General features: G+C 36.6%; 1 protein-coding gene across 8 annotated transcripts in view; it reads right to left on the bottom strand.

Moving 5' to 3' along the window:
• AKAP6 (A-kinase anchoring protein 6) overlaps window positions 1–19,735 on the bottom strand; it is a 622,676-nt gene that overhangs the window by 124,518 nt on the left and 478,423 nt on the right. For all 8 annotated transcript variants that reach the window (XM_509893.8, XM_016925975.4, XM_054666458.2 and 5 more), the window contains one exon: window positions 12,374–12,494. In XM_509893.8, coding sequence (XP_509893.4) covers window positions 12,374–12,494 — 121 coding nt within the window. The remainder of the gene's footprint in view (window positions 1–12,373; window positions 12,495–19,735) is intronic.

The raw sequence follows: 19,735 nt of genomic DNA, 5'->3' as shown, positions 1-19,735 counted from the left end.
TAGCTACGGCTTTGGGAAGATAAGTCACTCTTTTACTCTCTCTCTTTCTCTCTCTTGCTCACTCTCTCTCTCTCTCTCTCTTTCTCTCACATGTGCACGTGTCTCTCCCTCTCATCATAAACTTGGACTAAAGAGCCAGCCCAAGTCTAAGTCCCTTCTTGTTTTCCTCACTCCCTTCCTGACGACATTTTCGGAAGCATACACTCATCTGAAGTCGTATCTAATTTTCTGCAATGAATAAGTCAATAAACTCTCCTGCCAACTATGGTACAAGTACAAATTGTGCTTCTATACCTACCATTTCTAATTACTGTTGATATTCACCTACATCTATTGTCTGATTTTTAGGTTTCACATTTGCACAGCACATGTTACCTTCACATGTATAAATAATCATACCCGTATGTATCTAAATATTCAAGAATACACCAGAGAATACTATGGTTTGAGAGGCTGGAGACTAGCCATAGAATTATGGTGATTAGTTGTGGATTTCTGTACCATTTATGTCTCAGACATGCGTGTCTTTGTCCTTCCCTTCCTCTCTGCCTTATTCTTTCCCTACTACTTTCTCTTTCTCCCTGATATCAACCTGGCCAAGCCTGAGTACTCTTGGTATTAGGAACTGTCTTTACTGCACTTTGGTTTTGCAAGGAGAGAAATTTTTGTTTTATATATTAAAGAACATAAAGTTTTACATTCAATTATCACAGCATAAAAATAGACTGTTTTGTTGAAAAAGTAATGAATTGATAGCATAGTTCTGATTAATAGAGTTTAATTAACTATTGAATAAGCCTTGTTGAAAATATGTGTTTCAACATATATTTATTGAGTTTCTATTATGTGCCAGGCACTGTGCTTGGCACTGGAGATACATTAATAAATAATCAATCAATAACACGAATCCTCCACCTGGAGTGTGAAGTCTAACAAAAAATATAATCAATCATTCTTAAATTTGGCCTACTAAGTCCATATTTATGATCATTATTTTAAAATATGCATTTAACTAATAAACAAGTATTCACAGCTGAATAATCCCCAAGAAGAACTTTCACAGGGAGGCACTTTTGAGTACTAAAAGGGATAATACTGTTGTAATGAAGGTTGTAAAATCCAATATGCCAAGATTTGTAACATGGAAATGTGCTCCAGACTGAAACTTGGCATATATGAAGGAATTTTGTACAGTTATTTATATATGCATGATTTAAATGTCTTGGGACTATAGCATATCTGATTCAAGGAATCTGGTTTCATTCAAATTCAATCTTGGTGAAAGATTTTTTTAAATTAAATAAGTTAATACTTTGTATACGTGTATATATGTATACACACATAAATGTATGTGAATAAACACATTTTATGTGTGTGTACTTCCTCCACAGACTTCCCAGTTTTTAAGGCTAAAATGAGATGACAAGGGGGATATTAAAATTCACACATTTTCTTTATGTAAATGTCTATAAGCATATGGAATCAACTACTTAGGAAAGCAGCTGAAAGAGTAAGTTTAGATGAGTTTCAGTAGGGTATAGCTATCCTTCTGGAGAAAGGCTAGAGCTCTGTGGTTTGAGAAACTTTAGAAGTGAAATTGAAATCAACCCAAAGGCCATAAGAGCATTAGCCTGGTTGTTTCTTTCCTAGCTTGCATGTGTGTGTATGTGTGTCTGTGTGTTTTGTGTCTTATGTAAATGAATCAAGGTTCAGCAGGAAGACCACTCCTTCCTTCTTTGCTTACCCCAGTGTGCCTCATTAGGGATAGAGTGTCACAGAGGTGCTTAGTTTAAGAATGTATGAGTTTCACAAAAGCCCACATTATTAAAAATATGCTTAGGAAGGCTCTTGTTTCTGAGAACTGAAATTGCTTCCTCGACAGGACTGCAAAATGGTTTTTCTGCAAATGATATTCCTATAGAGCATCTCTCCATGGGGACCCTCCTTCAGTAACTTCCTTTGGCATAACGGGATCCAGGAGGTTGAATCATCTGAGGGCAATGCTGCCTTTAGTGCATCTCCCAAAAAGCATAAATATTTTCATCCTTAGCTTTCCTGAATCTAACAAAATGCAGGAGGCCCCAGTGAGGCTCAGCATGGCAATACTTCCCCAGGGTATTGAGGTGCTTCAGAAAGTTTGGGGGCTTTCACAGAACAGTCTGATGATTAGCTAAAGAGCCAACCCAAGTCTATCATCTTTTCTTTGCAGATATACCATCTAACATTTCTTTCTTCTATCTTAGCACAAAAAGTTCATACAGAGGGAGGAAATAACGTTCTTGCAAGAATCTACCTGTTGTAGAGAAGATGACATGGGGCAACAATGAGCAGGCGAGCAAAAGACCATGAGCATTGGAGCCACCCAGATTGGGTTCAAATCCCAACTTACTTAGTTCTTGTGGTAGTTATTAGCACAGCTCCACAAATATTTCTAGCTTTCTGCATTTCAGGCACGTGGTAGGGCTGCATTTCCCCCATCTACTTTGAAGTTGGTTGTGGCCATGCAATTAGTTCTGGCCAAAAAAAATTTTGAGTGGAACTGACATGTGTTTCTTCCAGGGAGAAGGCTTAATGGCCAGAGTGAGACCCGCCAGAGCTCCCTTTTCTCTCTACCATAGTAAGGGAATATTTAAGACGGTGGCTGCGCCATTAGCCTAAGTCTAAGAGTGAGGACAATGCCAAGCAGAGCCAATAGCCAACATGTGATGGACATGTAGTATGCATGAGAAATAAATCTTTGCAGCTTTAAGCCTCTGAGATTTGGGGCATATTTGTTCTCTTGGCATACCCTAGCCTAGCCTGACTAAGGGACAAGTTCTGTGCCTTTTAGGCTAGCTTCCTAACCTCTTTATGTTTTTGGCTCAGGGTCTATGAATTAAGGAAAATAATCAAGATCCCTGTGAGCATTAAATAAGATAATGTGAATGGGGCATTGACACAATCAAATTTATTAGTAAAATCTTACTATTTGATAAGTTTCTTTCTCCCTCTATCCTACGCCCATCTCAATACCAGAAAAACATACTCACATATACATACACATAAACACACTTCTCTTTTTATCAAATGTTGAAGAAGATAACATCTGTTTTTGTTCCCTTTTCTGGATTTCTTCTCTCTACCCACTCTCTTCCCTTCCCAATGCCTTTCTATTTTAGCTAGATATTAAAATTGATATTTAATTCAATATCATTCTCCTGCGCCTTCCCCACAGAATATCTGCATTCAGTAGAGTGCATTCTTCTTTACCCCAAAGAAATGAATCTTAAGAATGGGATTAAAGGCAGTACGGTCAGTTGGTAATGCAGCTAGCTGGGTTGGAGAATTCCCTAATACTCCAAATTGATATCCCTAGGACAACCACAAATGTGCTTCTTTCCAAAGTTAGACAATGTTATGAGATGCGGACATAAAGGAAGTTAATGAGTTTAATGTGAAAGCACTATGGGAAAACTTTTCCCTTGAGCCTTACCATCTATTCTGAACAGGTACCAGGACTTCTTTTGAAATAACTGAAACGTTACCTAGGTACCTTTTAGCCCCACATTCCTGCTTTAGGAATACATTCAAGAAGTTCTAATAAACTATAAAAACTAGAACGATGATAAAAGACAAATTATTTAGACCAAATAGCATATGTACCTTATACACTTCCTTGTGGTTATAATTATGATAATCAATGCCTTCCTGATGTAATTACATGGAACATTAAGCCTATCATTTATCTTTTTTATATTAATACCTCTTTGTCAATGATAATACTTGGTTTTCATCTTTAAATTTTGATACTCTTTTTTTAAACAAAATAAATAACCCCATTCATACCATAGCTGTCTGTAAAGTTTAATCATACATCATATAATTTTTTGCCAGCCTCAAACCAGATTAGCCCCAATATGAATATAACCACTAAAGATAAGTAATTTAAAAACAGGACATGCTAAAAAGTAGGTGAGGGTCATTGCTATGAAGTCACTAACCTGAAACATATACATAGTTTTGAGTAGTTCAGGAGCCAAAGACGGCAGTGATCCAAAAACCTTTTCTTATTAGAAATTTAAATGTTCCTCTACTTTCTTTTCTAGAAACTAGAAAGAAATCTACAAATATCTGGGGCTAAAGTAAAGCTATCAGCTTAACAAAAGAGGGAATACTACGCATTCCCATCTAATTAAGTAAAAGTCATTTTTCAAAAAATTAAAGGCTGAAATTTTTTGCAACTTAATCCAAAATTTTATTAGCAAACTCTAATTATTATCCTGATTGGAAGTAATAAAATCTCCCAAACAGGTCAACTAATTTAAGTGCTATCTGTAATCATTTGGATTTTAACATGATGGTTATTACTTATTACCCTGAAACCAAGCAGCACAATGAGATATTGATTACTTTTAACCTTTAGATCCAAGGATTCAAGAAAGGTCAGAGGAGGGGAATACTCTACCTCTCTTGGCTGGCAAACGGATAGCCTTCAGGAGAATTCAAATGATTCCCGTTGGCCAAGTACATCCAAGATTAGTTTATTCTCTAGGCTAACAAGAAATGATGATACTTTAAAAAATAACACTCAGCACATATTTAGTGAGCATTACATTTACATAACCAACGGCCTCAGATGTGCTTCACATCACAGCAAGTCTCAGACTGTTAACCCTTTACCAAGTTTTGTTTGTGGAAGCCTCTTTACTGAAATGAGATAGTAAATATAGGAGCATTTATTGGAATAAACTTATCTCATTGAACTCAGAGTTGTTAGTAGATTCCAAAAGGCTGAATACAATCATTGGCCACTGTTGGCCACTAGCATTTCTTTTGGTTTTCTTTTTCTGTGACAGCATTTAGAAATATTTTTCACATTTGTGCTGCTAAAAGCATGAGTTCTAGGTAGGGTCCAGCAGAATTACAGGCAAGAGAAACATAACTGTTATGTGTTAGATTAATTTGCAGAACACTTGGCATTATTATTGCCAAGTCGTCAAATTGTTCCAAGTTGTTCCGGAAGGTTGTTATTAATAGTATGTTTTCTGAGGAAAGTTCTGTCTACTTTTGGAACTGCATTTCTGTTGCCAAGGAAACTCCTTTAAGCACAGTTTTCTAGGAGCACACTGCTGCTTTTGTTTGCCAGTGTCCTATTCATATCATCTAAGTAAGCGTTTTACGTGCTCCAGCCTTCAGTCCCAAATGTTGAAGTTTTAGCCCATTTAAGTTGCTTTTTCAAACATAGCTAATGCCTGCTATGATTTCCCTCTCTCCCTTTCTCTCCCCTCACTCTCCACTCTCCATCCAAGCCCCCCTCTCCCCGCCTTCTTCCCACTCTGCCTCCAACATGCCCAACTCTTACTATTCAAGTTTTATTTTTTTAAACAGTTGCATTAGGGCAGATAGTTTTCACAAGTTTTTGATAAATTAACTTCAATTTGAATAATAATTCCATAGGTTGTAGCATTAGTCCTTCAAGTGTTAATTATCTTTTCACTCTAAAATTAATGTACTCATTTCCTACTGACTCCTCTACCCCATTTATTGAAGTGCTGAGGAAAACATGTCATTGAGTCCTGAGCCAGCCCTGTTGTTGTGATTAAGCGTGGTCACATGGCCCATCTCTGCCAAAAGGAGGGCCCTGAGAAAAGGTGACAAAGACAGTGATTTCCTGTCAGCAAAGAGTACGACAGGGCTGTCTAGAAGTGATGCAAATGAGGGGAACTTTCCCCACGGCTTGTTTGATCCACTCTAGGCCAGAGCCAGCCAGGCCAGGGAGAGAGGGAGCAGCACAATGCCTCAGAGGCCAGCCCAGAGAGCCAACGCACCTTCCGGACAGTAGCTCACCCGCTAGAGACAAAAACTGCTGGCGGGGCTTCCCTTCGTTGCCCCTCCACACACACAGCCAACTATTTCTTGGCATCCTATTCTCTTAACATCTTTTTTTTTTTTTCTTTTTAAAGAAGTGATTCAAATAGGAATTACAGGCTCTAGCATGAACAGTGTTTCAAACATTGTTGAGAAACCACATTCATCTACTTTTTCTTCCCCTAAACATTTTCAGGATAAGTTTTGCCCTCTCTCAAAAAAAGAAAAAAAAAGGAAAAAAAAATATTCAAGTATTCATAGCAAACACTGATTCATCAAAGCTCAAATTAATATCACAGTTAATCTAAGGACTTTTCAAACTTTAATAAAAATGAAACAACAAATTCATTTCTAGATAAGCAGTGGAGACAGTCTAGATCTTTCCATTCTGATCACTTTTTAAATGACTAGATAATGTTATTTGAAATATTATAATGAATTTAAGCATATTCTTCTTATCTTAATGGAGTTTTAATCTAACATACAATTAAGCTATAAAATTAATCTACCAGGAAAAGAGGTAAAAAATTACCATTAAATTCTTGTGCCTGATATATCTAGTACATTTTTACCTTGACTGCTTCGATAACTGTAATTTGTTTCATTTTGAACATCAGGGTAGAGATGTAACACTCAACACTGAAATTCCAATATAAGGCCTAATTAACAGAATTTAATTTTTTGACACGTCCTTCTATTCTGTACACCACCATGTGAATTTTTTTTAAAAAAGTTAATGAATTGTCTTCTATTTCAAGTTTAGCTACTATGACCTGGACCATGAACCAACCTAACATTACACTTTTAGGGGCTCAAGTTTAGTCATAAGAATATCAAATCACATCTGAAATTAGTTAGATCAATTTGGTCCAGAACAAAATAAAAGAGAGCTATTCCAGAAAGCTGAAATGTGTGAATTTATGAAATACAGGAATAGTGTGATTAATCTGTTTTCTGAGATTAGTTCATATCTATGACAACATCATTTTGATATCAATAGTTATAAAATAGCAAGTCAACTATGTTCCATATTTCTTCTTGTACTCTATATTTCCTATTCCTCAGAATTTCTAATTCTATTCCACACGTATTTATATTTAATAATTATTATGGTTAGAAATGTATTTACCATACCATTCTAAGCCCTTGTATTTTAAAAAAATCCTAAAAGAAAATGTTTTCACATCTAAGTATCAAAACAAAATTTCTTCAAAGGAAGTATTATCTCTTTTTCTTATAGAAAGCATACATTTTGCAATTGGACACATTTCCCTCTTTGCCTTCACTACCAGGAAACTCAAAATATAACATTGGGATCATGTTTTAGTAACTGTGTAGGGCTTTGCAGTTTATATACAGGCATATTAACTCTTCTTACAGATGCAACTTCTAGTCTATGTATATTTTCTCCAGTCTGATTTGTATTTATGTTTTTAAAATATTTATATTATTTTCATGTTGATTCTTATAAATAACCCCAAATTCATAGCAGGGTAAAAATGTAATTGATCTGTTTAGTAGCCATTGTATTATATAAATGAATGGTCCTTTTCCTTTTACACAGAGGACATGTTTGGACTTATATGAATGAAGCCATATGAGTAACTAACCTTCAAAATTAAGTACGAAATCTTTAGTATAAATTCTCTGAAAGTACAAAGATCTCAGTTGAATTGGATACTTATTTAGTAGTATTTTTAAGCTGGAAGAGTTAGTTTTAACCCTTTATAAATCATGTACAAATCATGTTGCTTAACAACGGGGTATGTTCTGAGAAATGTATATCCCTGCTATAATCTCTCCCTTTCTCCCCACCTCACTCTCTGGTCTCCATCCAAGCAGTGTTTCATGATTTTGTCACTGTGTGAACATCCTAGAGTGTACTTAGATAAACCTAGATGATAGAGTAGATGGTAGAGACTATTACACATCTTGGCTATACGGTAGAGCCTATTGCTCCTAGGCTACAAACCTGTACAGCATGTTACTATACTGAATACTGTAGGCAACTGTAACACAATGGTAAGTATTTGTGTACATAAATATAGAAAAGGTATAGTAAAAATATAGTATTATAATCTTATGGGATAACCATTGCATATGTAGTTCTTCAAAGGCCAAAAATCTTGTTATGCAGCCCATGACTATAATCTAATATTTCATTGATGAGGAGCAGGTAAGCTATCGTTCAAGGAACAAATATATAAGTGGGGTGTTTCAGTGAGCTTCATACTATCTGAAAACTCTTGTTTAATTATAACAATAATCACCAGGCTGCAACTTCTGAATTTGGCCCTTGAAATTAACCCTTGGAGTCTGGAATTCCAGACCAACTTCGGATCACTAGGAGGTCTGTCATCTGTGCTCTGTAGGTAGCAGCGAACTGGCAGTCCTTTGTGCATAGGTAAGGAGCCTCTGATAGGGCACACCCTCACCATACTACAATGTCAGCTGTACCTGCTGGGGAGGACAGTGCAGCAGTAACAGCAGCAGTCTGAGCTATAACTCTAAACGTTGAAATGCTTCTAGGTCACTCAGTCTATAACACTTAGAGAATGGGGGAGGAGGTGTCATGAGCTTCCCCAAGCCCAAGAATAATGCCACCTTTGATCTGTAGAAATGAAAAAATGGAGCTTTTCCTTCACAAGTGGGTTTTAAATATTTCTCCATTAATAGTTAATGCACATGCAGACCAGCAGAGTGACAGCTCCCTGTGATTATGAATTCTGGCGTCGTAACTCTAGTCCAAATAGGAGCTGAACTTTCAAAATCATAGTGGTTACTTTTGACAAATTAAATTGTCCTACTTAGGAAGATAGGAGGAATGACGAGAAAGAAAGTGAGAGAGTGGGTGCAAATTCTCCTTCGAGGTAATTCTCAGGATGAGGAAGAAAAAATGAGAAAAGACTACATTTGTGTTTTCTAGGCTGACGATATTGCCAATGTTCATTAGAAAATAGATATAGAAGGCTCCTATTCAGAGGTAGAGCAAGACAAATAAGGGGGAAGGGAAGTCATTGGCAGTATAACTCACTGTCTCAAAACAAAGAAGAAAGTATATTTAAGGGAATGGTTAGTTTTTAATAGGAATTAGGTTGCTCTTGAGACTGCAGTTTAAAATTAACTCAAAAAATGATCTTAAATTTCTAACAATATAAAAATAACAAGAAATAGTTCAAATAGAAAGTCCACTTTATAGCCCATTGCAGTATTAAGGTTTCTGAATGATGTCAAGTTGTACTAATGTAGTCTTTGCCCATTAAATCCAATTATTTGTCTTTATAAGTTCCTTGTACATTTTGCTGGCTTTGGATTAGCCTAAATATCACAATAGATGCTGTACTCAGGATATCTGCTGAGTGGATAGTCTAGGGTTTCTGTATTTCATACAATCTGTAGTTTCATGTTTAGGAGGTAAGGCTAGCTGATTTTCTAGTGCAAATCAGGATATAAAAATATATAGGTAAAGTCAGGAAGGTAATGCCTAATGTTGAAAAAGCTAAATTAGCTTCACTCTCACTGACTAGCATCTTACTAGATTTTATCTAACCTGACATTTCTAAACACATACCTTGGGGATCAACCTAGGACTTCATAAGTGCATGAGTCAGGGTTTGGGCATAAATACTCCAGGAAAGGGGTTGAGTGATGAAATACAGAGAGACACCCAGGGAGAGAAGAACAAAGGTTTTAAATGCTCTAATAGAAGGAATAAAGATTCAGTCCTGCTCTACAGTTTCCTAGGATTTTTGCCATCACTCAGCTGAAGATCTCCCTTAAAAGTTTCACCTCATCCTTTTCGTTAATACTAGGGATGATGAGCTTCATTTTCATCCTTGATTTTTAAACTCACAACTGTTGGTTCAGTATCAGCTATATAAGGTGTTTGTTCAATAACGTTTACAGTACAAGTTTAAGGCATTTTCCTTGTTGTTATATAAGTATTTTAAGAAACAAAGATGGTATAGATATGTTGAGATGGACTGGGAAATGCTGTAACATGGGTTGGGAAGTCTCGTTGAGTTGTCACAATGAGTGGGGGACATGAAGAGTAAATGTTCTGTAGTGTAAAAGACAGGCCCACAAACTAAAAAAAAAAATTGTTTTGCCCTAAATGTCAATGGTGTCCTTAATAAAAAAGGTTAATAAAGCACTGGTATCTTTTGGGGTCAACAAATACAAAGATTAGAGATAAATAAGGTAGTCTCAAATTGCATCTAAAACCTGGCAGGCCTGGGCACCAATTGAAAAGCTTTACTCCTTCAGGGGTCTCTATGATCAACAGACCATAAATACCCCTTTCTCAAGGCATCAGTTTAGTTGATTCCTGGAAAAGCAGATTAGAACAGAGGAATAGGATATTGAAAATGTTGACTTAACCTGGAAATCCCTGAGGATTCTTGGGAAGACATGAAATTAATTCTTCTCATCAGTTTTTCTAATTTAGGAGCCACCTGAAGTTCTACATGACTCCTCAGTCAATATTCTCAGGGTTATTCTGGAGGCTTCCAAGCCTCTGGAATAATTTGGGAGTGCACATAAAGAAAGACCCTACAGACTTGCAGCATTTTCTACTGGTTTCTAACTCAATCTTTAATTTTGCTTATAAGCCAAATGCAAAGTTAGTGCTGGTCTAATGAGCAGAGCTATGTTAAGCACCTAAAAGCAGAAGAATGGTGACAGGACGTGAGTCACAAATGAAAAATCACAGTACAGAAAATGTTTGGAAAAATACTATAACCCAGAAGTTCTGAGTGGGTGGAATAATGGCCTTCAATATGCCAGAATGGGAATTTTCAGGCAAAGCACTTATAAGGAAACTGCAAGAAAAAAGAAGACTGCATTTTTTGTTCAATGATTTCCTATTAATTGTGATGTAAATTATATGAATGTGATTTTGACAAAGAATAGCACTGTTTCTGAAAAAATAGTGGCTTATGTGCAAAATAAAAAATGCATCAAGAAGAAAAGAAATATTATTTGGCATCATGAGTGCAATAAAGTCCGAGATAATGGCTTATGGTTAGGTAACCTTTTATATTTTTCCCATTTGGCTCAATTTTTAATACTTAAGTCTTAGGGATAAAATATTTTTCTATCATTAAATTAATATAGATTTATATGCACGTTTTCATATGTAATTCCTGATCCTGATGTGAAATGTGAAGTCATCTAGTTTTTGTTAAATTAGGTTGAGACTGTTACTGTAACAATATGTTATGCCAGAAGATATATTAGATAGCTGTGTTGTTAATGTGGACAGCTATCCATACAGGAAACAGCTAACAGTCAACAAACTCAATTAAGGTTGGACTGCATTCTTTAGAGAATAAAATGTCCCCATTTGCTGGGTCCCTGGGGAGCTTATATCTTCTCTTAACTGAGATGATTCCTAGGGGACACTAATTAAAGTCAACCAGACTCTTGAAAAGTACAAATATCTCTCTTTAGAGGAGGTAAAAGTTAAAATCATTTATTAAAGAACGGTAATTTAAAATGATAACATTGAAGAAGAAAGAAGGCAACTTTTATTTGACCTTGAATGTACTTCTTATTCTATAAGAAATTTTCAAAAACTAGAAGGTAGTTGTTTCTTGTCATTATACTGTTGCTGATTCTGTGGTAAGTTATTAATTTTATTTTTTATGATTCACAATCTGCTCTTTGAAATATGCCATATGCTCAAAGCAATTCAAGGATGACAACTGTCAGAATTACTCCAATAAAAATTGCCTAAATGAGGAAGATTTACTGCAGTCTGATATTTCAGTGGAAAGTCCCTCTTCCCTCCCCCTGACAGCTTTTGCAGGCACTGTGAATCCTGCAACCACTTTTTTTTTTTAGGCAAAATCACATGATTGCTTTATAAGAACTGCTAAGACTATTTAAGTAGAATTGGTAAAATACAGTAGGTTAAGGGTGAATTAGCAGACATGGAAAACAATATAGATAGTTATTAGATGGATTGCCTACAATCAATACATGAGTTTCAAGCCAGTTTTCTTAAATCACATGGAAATGTATTGACTTAATATGACAACGTCTGCTCTATGTATCACTAATAAACATCAAATTGGATGAGCCCTGTACTTTGGCAGCAGCAAGCCAAACCAAAGGCAAATTTCTTTTTTCCCTGGGAAGATCTGAGGGGTAGATAGAATCCACCTGAGTGCTCCAATCGTACCACGTTTTGTTAAACGTTACTAGTCCATTTATCCTTCATTTTGTTTCAGTCTATTTATGAATGCAGTTTCATTTATTGCTATTCATCTTGAAGATAAATCTTTGTCCTTCTTTAGAATTACAGCAAATAGAATGTGATAAAGGGAACTTTCTTGCAATTATGATGTCGGTGCAGCCTGTCAGCACACAAGGGATGGAAATGAGTTTGGGGACAGGGAAGGGAATTCTAATAGACACCATGGTACATACAATGAACGAAAAGATATCCTGAGAGAGAGAGAGAGACTTGTCAGGCTAATCAGATCTTCCACAGCAAGGTAAAGGCAGGAAGGGTAGCTCTAACCTTGTAAAGATGCTGCTGCTGCTCCTCTGACATCATCAGGTCGTGGCTGTCCATCACAAGGGACTCCATGTCAATCAGCCAATCCCAGAGCTCCTGATATTCTGAATCAAAGTCCAGAAGCCTGAAGATAAGGCACAAAATGTAGTATGCATAAATACAGTGTAGTTGTTAAAATCTCATATTAGAATAATATATTCTTGAAAACCCATGATGTTTCTAGTGATATCCACAAAAAGAGAAGAGAAAATTTCTGTGTTGTTACACAGTGGGCAAAATAGAAACTCAAACCTGCGACACAGCCACCTCTTAGATTGTGAAAACGTAATATGCAATTCCAGTGCTCATACCTGAGACACGTTATGGCTATTTCCATTTGCTAACCCTTTCTGAGGATTTGCAGCACTTGAACAAAAAGATCACCACTGCATCCTTAAAAAAGAGCACTGCCATTTAATAGACTGAGAAATAGAGAGTCAGTGACTTGTAGAAGGTTACATGGTCCCGAATTTTGGGTAAGAACAGCACTCTCAAAATTTGAACCCCTTTCCCCTCTACTAGATATTCTACAGATATTGCATCCTAATAGATTTATGATTAAGAATAACAATTTAACTAATTTCTGTATAATGATCACTATCAGATCCAAATACACTGATATATACTATCAGATCCAAAATACTGTTTTCACTGGGACATCACTCAATCATTTATCTGTCCCTCTGCTGTCTATCTGCCTATCTCTGCAAACATACATCCTACATTTATTGTTATGGATGAGTAGTCAGCATTTCAGCTTAACACTCAGAGATAGGCTTGAGTGACTCTGGTAAGCCAGTGAGAACCAGTGGCAGATCCAGTATTAGACAGGTGTTCCCCACAGACATGTAGGAAACAAAGGTAAGGACAGGAAGTCAAAACAATGAATCTTTGAATAGCCAGCAATCATTAAAATTCAAAGGAGGATCACTATGGTTTTCAACAAAATAAATCATTAGAATAAGGAGCTTAAAAGGATTAATGTGATTCTCTATTGAAAACCTGGTGAATAAGTAAAGCCCAGATTCTTCTAAAACACTGTGATCTGAAAATGAAAGTACAGAATGAAAAACTATGACTTTGTCCTTTACCCCTCAAAATCACCCCACTAAAAGAAATCCTACAGTCTTGTGAAATTGTAACTGAGCAAAACCCTATCAGTACTAATGAGGCAGCAGCCTCAGGTATGAATCTGAATTTTTCAATTGAGTATTTTATTACTACCTGTTCTTGTCTTTGTACATTAAATGACTGCTTTCCATGAAAATGAAAATCCACTTTTAATAACTTATAATTTAATCTTAATAGATCTGTCAAAAAATTTAAGGTGTGCCTGATGATGGGGTGGGGGGGAATAGATCTAAGATTGCCTATTTTATTTTAATTACTTTATCATAACTATAAAGATCCTTGATTAGAACTATAAGCACCCAAGGGCAAGCATCAACATTGGCTAACATGTGGAGTTTATTAATAAATGTTTACTGAATGCCAATGATGGTTATAGTTGATGTAGTTAAAACCTTTAGTAAGGCTATGGTGGCCTAGAGCAGTGTTTCTGAAACTTAAATGCACATACAGTGCAAATGATCATCTTGTTATGAAGATATTGATTCAGTAACTGTTCTAGGGTGGGGCTTGAGATTCTTCATTTCTAACAAGTGTTGGCAACACTGCTGGTCCATGGACCACACTTTTTTTTTTGTTTTTTGAGACGGAGTCTCACTCTGTTATCCAGGCTGAAGTGCAGTGGCACAATCTCTGCCTACTGCAAGCTCCGCCTCCCGGGTTCACACCATTCTCCTGCCTCAGCCTCCCGAGTAGCTGGGACTACAGGCGCCCGCCACCACGCTCGGCTAATTTTTTGTATTTTTGGTGGAGAAGGGGTTTCACCTTGTTAGCCAGGATGGTGTCGATCTCCTGACCTCATGATCCGCCCACCTCGGCCTCCCAAAGTGCTGGGATTACAGGCATGAGCCACCGCGCCTGACCCCATGGACCACACTTTCTGAGTAGCAAAGACCTCCAGCATATATGTGAAATCTGAACTAGTATCCCATTTTGAAAGATTAAAACAAAACAAAACCCGACCACTATAAAAGAGACAAATAAAAAATAAACCATCTGGTTTTCTTTATTGACTCTGTGACTAATAAGGAATAACTAATAAACATTTCCTTGAGAGGTTTAACCATTTAGAAATACTTCCTGAATTACAGTCGCTATTTCTCTCTCCTTGCACCCTCCTATATTTTAATCATACAGACAGAAAAAGTGGAATGCCACCCACAAAATTAGAAGAGTATATGATTCAAGGGATTATTAAAGCAAAGGGGAAAGGAAGAGAAAGCTCACCCTTTCCACGTCAGAGGATTTGGAGAATAAAAAATAAGGCAGGAGGAGCAGGTGCTCAGATGTGTGTTCTCCTCTCTCCTGGCCTAAGACCTAGAAAGGAGGCATGTGAGACAGGTTGAGAAAAAAGCCCAAAGCATAAGGATGTCAACTTCATTTCCTGGTCAGAACTCTGCGAGGAAATTGCCTCATATATTGTCCCCACAATAACCTGGAGTGGGGATGTTGTAGACAGAGAGAGATCTTCGGTTAGAATTCTCTTTGCTCTGTTGTTCTCTCATTCTCCCAAGAAGAGACTCCAAGGTTCTTGAGAGGTCAGCTGGTGAACTTGACAGAGGCATTGCCATGACAACAAAGGCACAATGACGGCCTCTCCCCAACAAAAGGAGAGCCAGGTGGGCCTCTCAATCCAGACCACAGAGAGTTGGCAGGGTCAGTGAGGGTTGAATTGAGGCTTAGTCAGCAAGAAATACCACCGGGCCCTGACCAAGCCAAGAGGTAACAACATAAGCTAGACAAGCTACAGCCCTCAGTGGGAGGAAGCCTCGTAATATCCTTGACAAGACCCATTTCAATAAGCCCAGCCAGACTGTACCTAAGCACTGTGTTAAGCCAGGGGACTCCACTGCACCCCAGAATTACAAGATCATGTAAATCCCTATATGCTCAGATGTCATCTTGGAGAAAAGAATGGAGACCAATAGAAAATCTGAAAAACAGAGCATTGATCCCAAGAGAGTATTTCCTAAAGAGAATGTTAATTTATTAGAGAGGCTATAATGTGTCTAAGAGCCTGAACTCTGATCTTAAAGCAAGTATTTTTCTTGCTTTTCTAGGAAAGTGTGAGTGTAGGGTGCCTCATAAAAATGATCAATTGGCAAGACAAAAGAAAGAAGCTTGTTTCTTTTTCATACATGTGCACCACCGAAAAAGAAATTCTGATTATGACTAAGAAATTCAAGGGCAAGAGATGAATTTATTATCTTTGCATCCTCAGTGTCCAGCATAGTCCCTGGTGAATGATGATAAATGAATCTAGATAAAGAAAACAAAAACTTTCAGTGGGGCAAGAATGACTTCAGAAAAGCAGCATGTGTCAGCAGACACAACAGTATCTCATCACCAAAGACCAATACCAATACAACCAGTGCAACATGAACAGGCTGCTTTACTCATTCTTTACGTGAGATTTTGTTTTTACTATATTAAAATGGTAAATTCACTTACTTAAAATGATTATATGTAGTAGATGTTAAATCAATGTTAATTGCCTTCCCCTTCCTTTCACTTCCTCTTTTATAGTGAAAGATAAAGGTTTATGAACATGAAAATTATTAATGGTTTTCAAATAAATTAAAAAATATATAAAATAATAAAATGTTCTGAAGTATGGGAATTTTTTCACTGGCTTTTTAGCATGCATTTATATCTATTGAACTGTTTCCTTCTATTATTCTCCTTATCATGGGCCTTGGAACAAAAGTCACTTAAGACTTTTTCTCAGTCTACACGGGAGACCTGCAAGTAGCAAATGAACCTAATACAGGTACTCACCCTTTATCCAGTCTAGTTTGTTTTCATCCTAGCTGAGAATATTTAGACTTGATACTTGATTTGTTAGATACAGTAAATGCCTTGGTACCACATTTTGTTTCATTGGTACCCAATGAGCACCAATGTGCTAAACAACAAATTCTCACAAAGTCTCAAAACAGAAGACAAAAACTTTTTTCTTAGAAGTATTTGTGCCTGATTTCAGATTCTTGGCCATGTGTTAATCCACAAGTTGGAAAAGACCTGAGATTTTTCCACATTTAGTGAAATCAAACATATAACAGTGGCAAATCAAAGCCAGGCACAGTGGCTCACACCTGTAATCCCAGCACTTTGGGAGGCCCAGGCAGATAGATCACCTGAGGTCAGGAGTTTGAGACTAGCCTGGCCAACATGGTGAAACCCCGTCTCTATTAAAAATACAAAAATCAGCCAGGCATGGTGGCACATGCTTGTAGACCCAGCTACTTGGGAGGCTGAGGCAGGTGAATTGCTTGAACCCAGGAGGCAAAGGTTGCAGTGAGCTGAGGTCATGACATTGTACTCCAGCCTGGGCGACACAGCAAGACTCTGTCTCAAAAAAAAACAGTGGCAAATCAGAAATAAATTATTGAATTTCTTTGTAGGTGCTTTTGAAAGATTCTGAAATGACCACAATTTAATGTCCCCAGTATTATAGGAAACTTCTTAAGTAAGGAAAGAGTTCACTTTCTTACATTTATATTAGCTGCAAAGGTGTGTTTTTTGAGTGATTTTATAAAAGACGATGTGCTCCAGGAAAAGTTCCAGCTACTCTACAGGAAAACAGAGAAGATCACGAACAAATGAATTTATCAAGGGTAGGGGAGAACTAGTTAACAGTTCTATATTCCCTTGGAGAATATGCTGATTCTATCAGCTGAATTCAGAACCAGGATCTTCTCTTGAATTTCTCGTGACAACTGCTCTCATCTCTCTCTTTTGAAGGGAGAGGTGATTAAAATTGTGGTGAGTAGCTTATAATCTTATAGGAATACAAATATAAGAACTATGAGTCCCTTTTGGAGGGACTTTCCTCATAAAATTTTCTTTGTAATTATGCTTGGGTTTATGTCAATGCATTCACTCTCATTTGTGATCTCCTAGATGTTAAAAGGCCTGTTAGGATACCATTTTAATACCCTATGAATATGTTACATTTTCTGTGAAAGTGTTATAAAGCAAACTCATATATACTCTATGAAAGTGTTATAAAGTAAACATTTAACCAAAATGTATTCTTTTTGATACTTCTTATTTAACTTGCCATACACTTGATCTTAAATGGGTTCACAATAAAGGAGCTGGACATTCTGATGTAGGTAGGTTAATCATGTTATGGGGAGAAAAAGTCTTCTAACTTGAAGTCAGTTTTTCTTAGACAAATGTAGAACTATAAATGTATTTGTTTTATAGTTTAAGCATCTAAACAGACAAGGCTATAGAGAAATAGATGTGCGAAATTTTTCTTTAGTGTTTATTTTTAAGTTTGGGTTGAAGCACTATGGGTAATTGCTCTAAGTATTTCATAACATCTTACCCACCATTTTACTTTGCCTTATTTAAGGTTAAAAAAGATTCCAGGGCTTTTATAAATAAAAAAATACTACCAACCTTATTTAGTATCATTTTTCTGCAGATTTGATGGTAATATATTACTTGTGAGGCCAGCATAGTTTAAGAAATAATTCTTCCTCTAAACCCTGATGGGAGTTATATTTGACTAGCTAAGTGTTTGAATACATAAATGCATTCAGCCTTTGGTATTTAAAGTGAGCATCATTAACTCAACATTTCAACTTAAACTTTGCTTAAACGATAAAGTTTCACCCAAGTGAAATCAATGGGAGGTGTGTGTGAATATATGAGGTTTCAACTGGGCTCACTAAGGAATTTTGATGAAAACAGACAACCAAATTAAGAAATCATCAAAATAGAGCAATTATTGGTTGAAAAAAATATATAACACTAAAAGTCCTCACAGGTTTTCTACTTAAGGCTGAGTAATCGTGTGTGTGTGTGTGTGTGTGTGTGTGTGTGTGTATTTTGGGGCACTTAAGAATACATCTTTTGTATGCTTAATGTTAATTCACACTAGGACATCTAAAAACACCAGACTGGTTCCTGAAATACCACCTGTCTATATTGGGAGTTCTATTAAATGATCCAATTTTCCTAGCTTCTTTAGCATATTGATTCCTTCCCCAAATATTCACTAAGTGTTCGCTGTTCACATTATTTGCCTAGGAAAGTTTGCCTCTGGCTTTCAAAAAAGACATGTAAAGGAGTGGTAACAAAATCTTGCAAAAATATAGTTTAAGTATTTTACTGAAGTAAAATACTAATAATAGATCAGAATTTCCCATCATCCTCTACTCCATGTGTCATATAAGCACAGAAGGGAGATATAATAGTGGTGCCTGTTATATCTCCAACCATAATATCATCAAAGAATAAAATGTAGCTTTCCAGACATGGAATCTGTTATGCACAGTTGCATGTACAATCCCTTTCCACTCTAAACATATTAAAGTGTGGACACTAATTTACTATTTTGAATGAAAATTCATGAGCGACTTCCTCATGAGAAAAGCAGCCTGCCTTTGCCATTAATAAATAAAAAGGAATATGGAGTTCTTTCTAGCAGTAATTTCCTCAGTTTTTATATATACCTACGTACATGTGAACAGGTCTAAGAAAAATAAAATCAAGCCTACAAACTTGTTAATAACTGGCCCCACTTTCTCGTGGACCATCTGTCCACCAACACCTATTATTGAAATAAAAAGCATAAAGCACCAAGATAATCCATTAAAAATTCTAACCAACGAGATAATCTATAACATTAGAAACATCAGTGTAGATTTCTGGGTGTATTTAGAGGATTCTGTTACACTATCAGGAAGTCAAAGGCTCGTCCAAATTTTTAGATAATATGCTGGACTAAGTTCTAGCCAGGGAAACAGAAAACATTCTGAAGAGTTTTTAAATCAGTAGTTGGAAGAACAAATGGAAAAATGTACTTCAAAAGACAAAGAGATGATTTTTTTAAAAGATAAACCATCCTATGTTATCATTTGTGTGTTAAGAGGGGAATGGATCCAAACCTAATGGCACACTGGTGTGAGTTGGGCAGTTCACCATTTCATAAAAGGACTACCCTATTCTAGGCCTCACTAGCTTTCCAAGATGTAATAGGCAATATATCAACAACCTGTAAATAATTGTCTGTTGCCCAATCCTAACAAAAGCCTGGTAGCACAATTAATATGAAAAGTGATCCTTTATTGAGGCTGACCCTACCCAGAGAGTGCTATGCTTGGACTACAAGATTTTAGTTACTTACGGAACTGTTCTTACTGAATTGTGCTTTGACATCACTTCTGCAGCCTACACCAAAAA

The sequence above is a fragment of the Pan troglodytes genome, chromosome 15, assembly GCF_028858775.2.
Source record: "Pan troglodytes isolate AG18354 chromosome 15, NHGRI_mPanTro3-v2.0_pri, whole genome shotgun sequence".
Taxonomy (NCBI): Eukaryota; Metazoa; Chordata; class Mammalia; order Primates; family Hominidae; genus Pan; species Pan troglodytes.
Note: the sequence above shows the minus strand (reverse complement) of the source record. Positions and strands in the feature narration are given on the sequence as shown.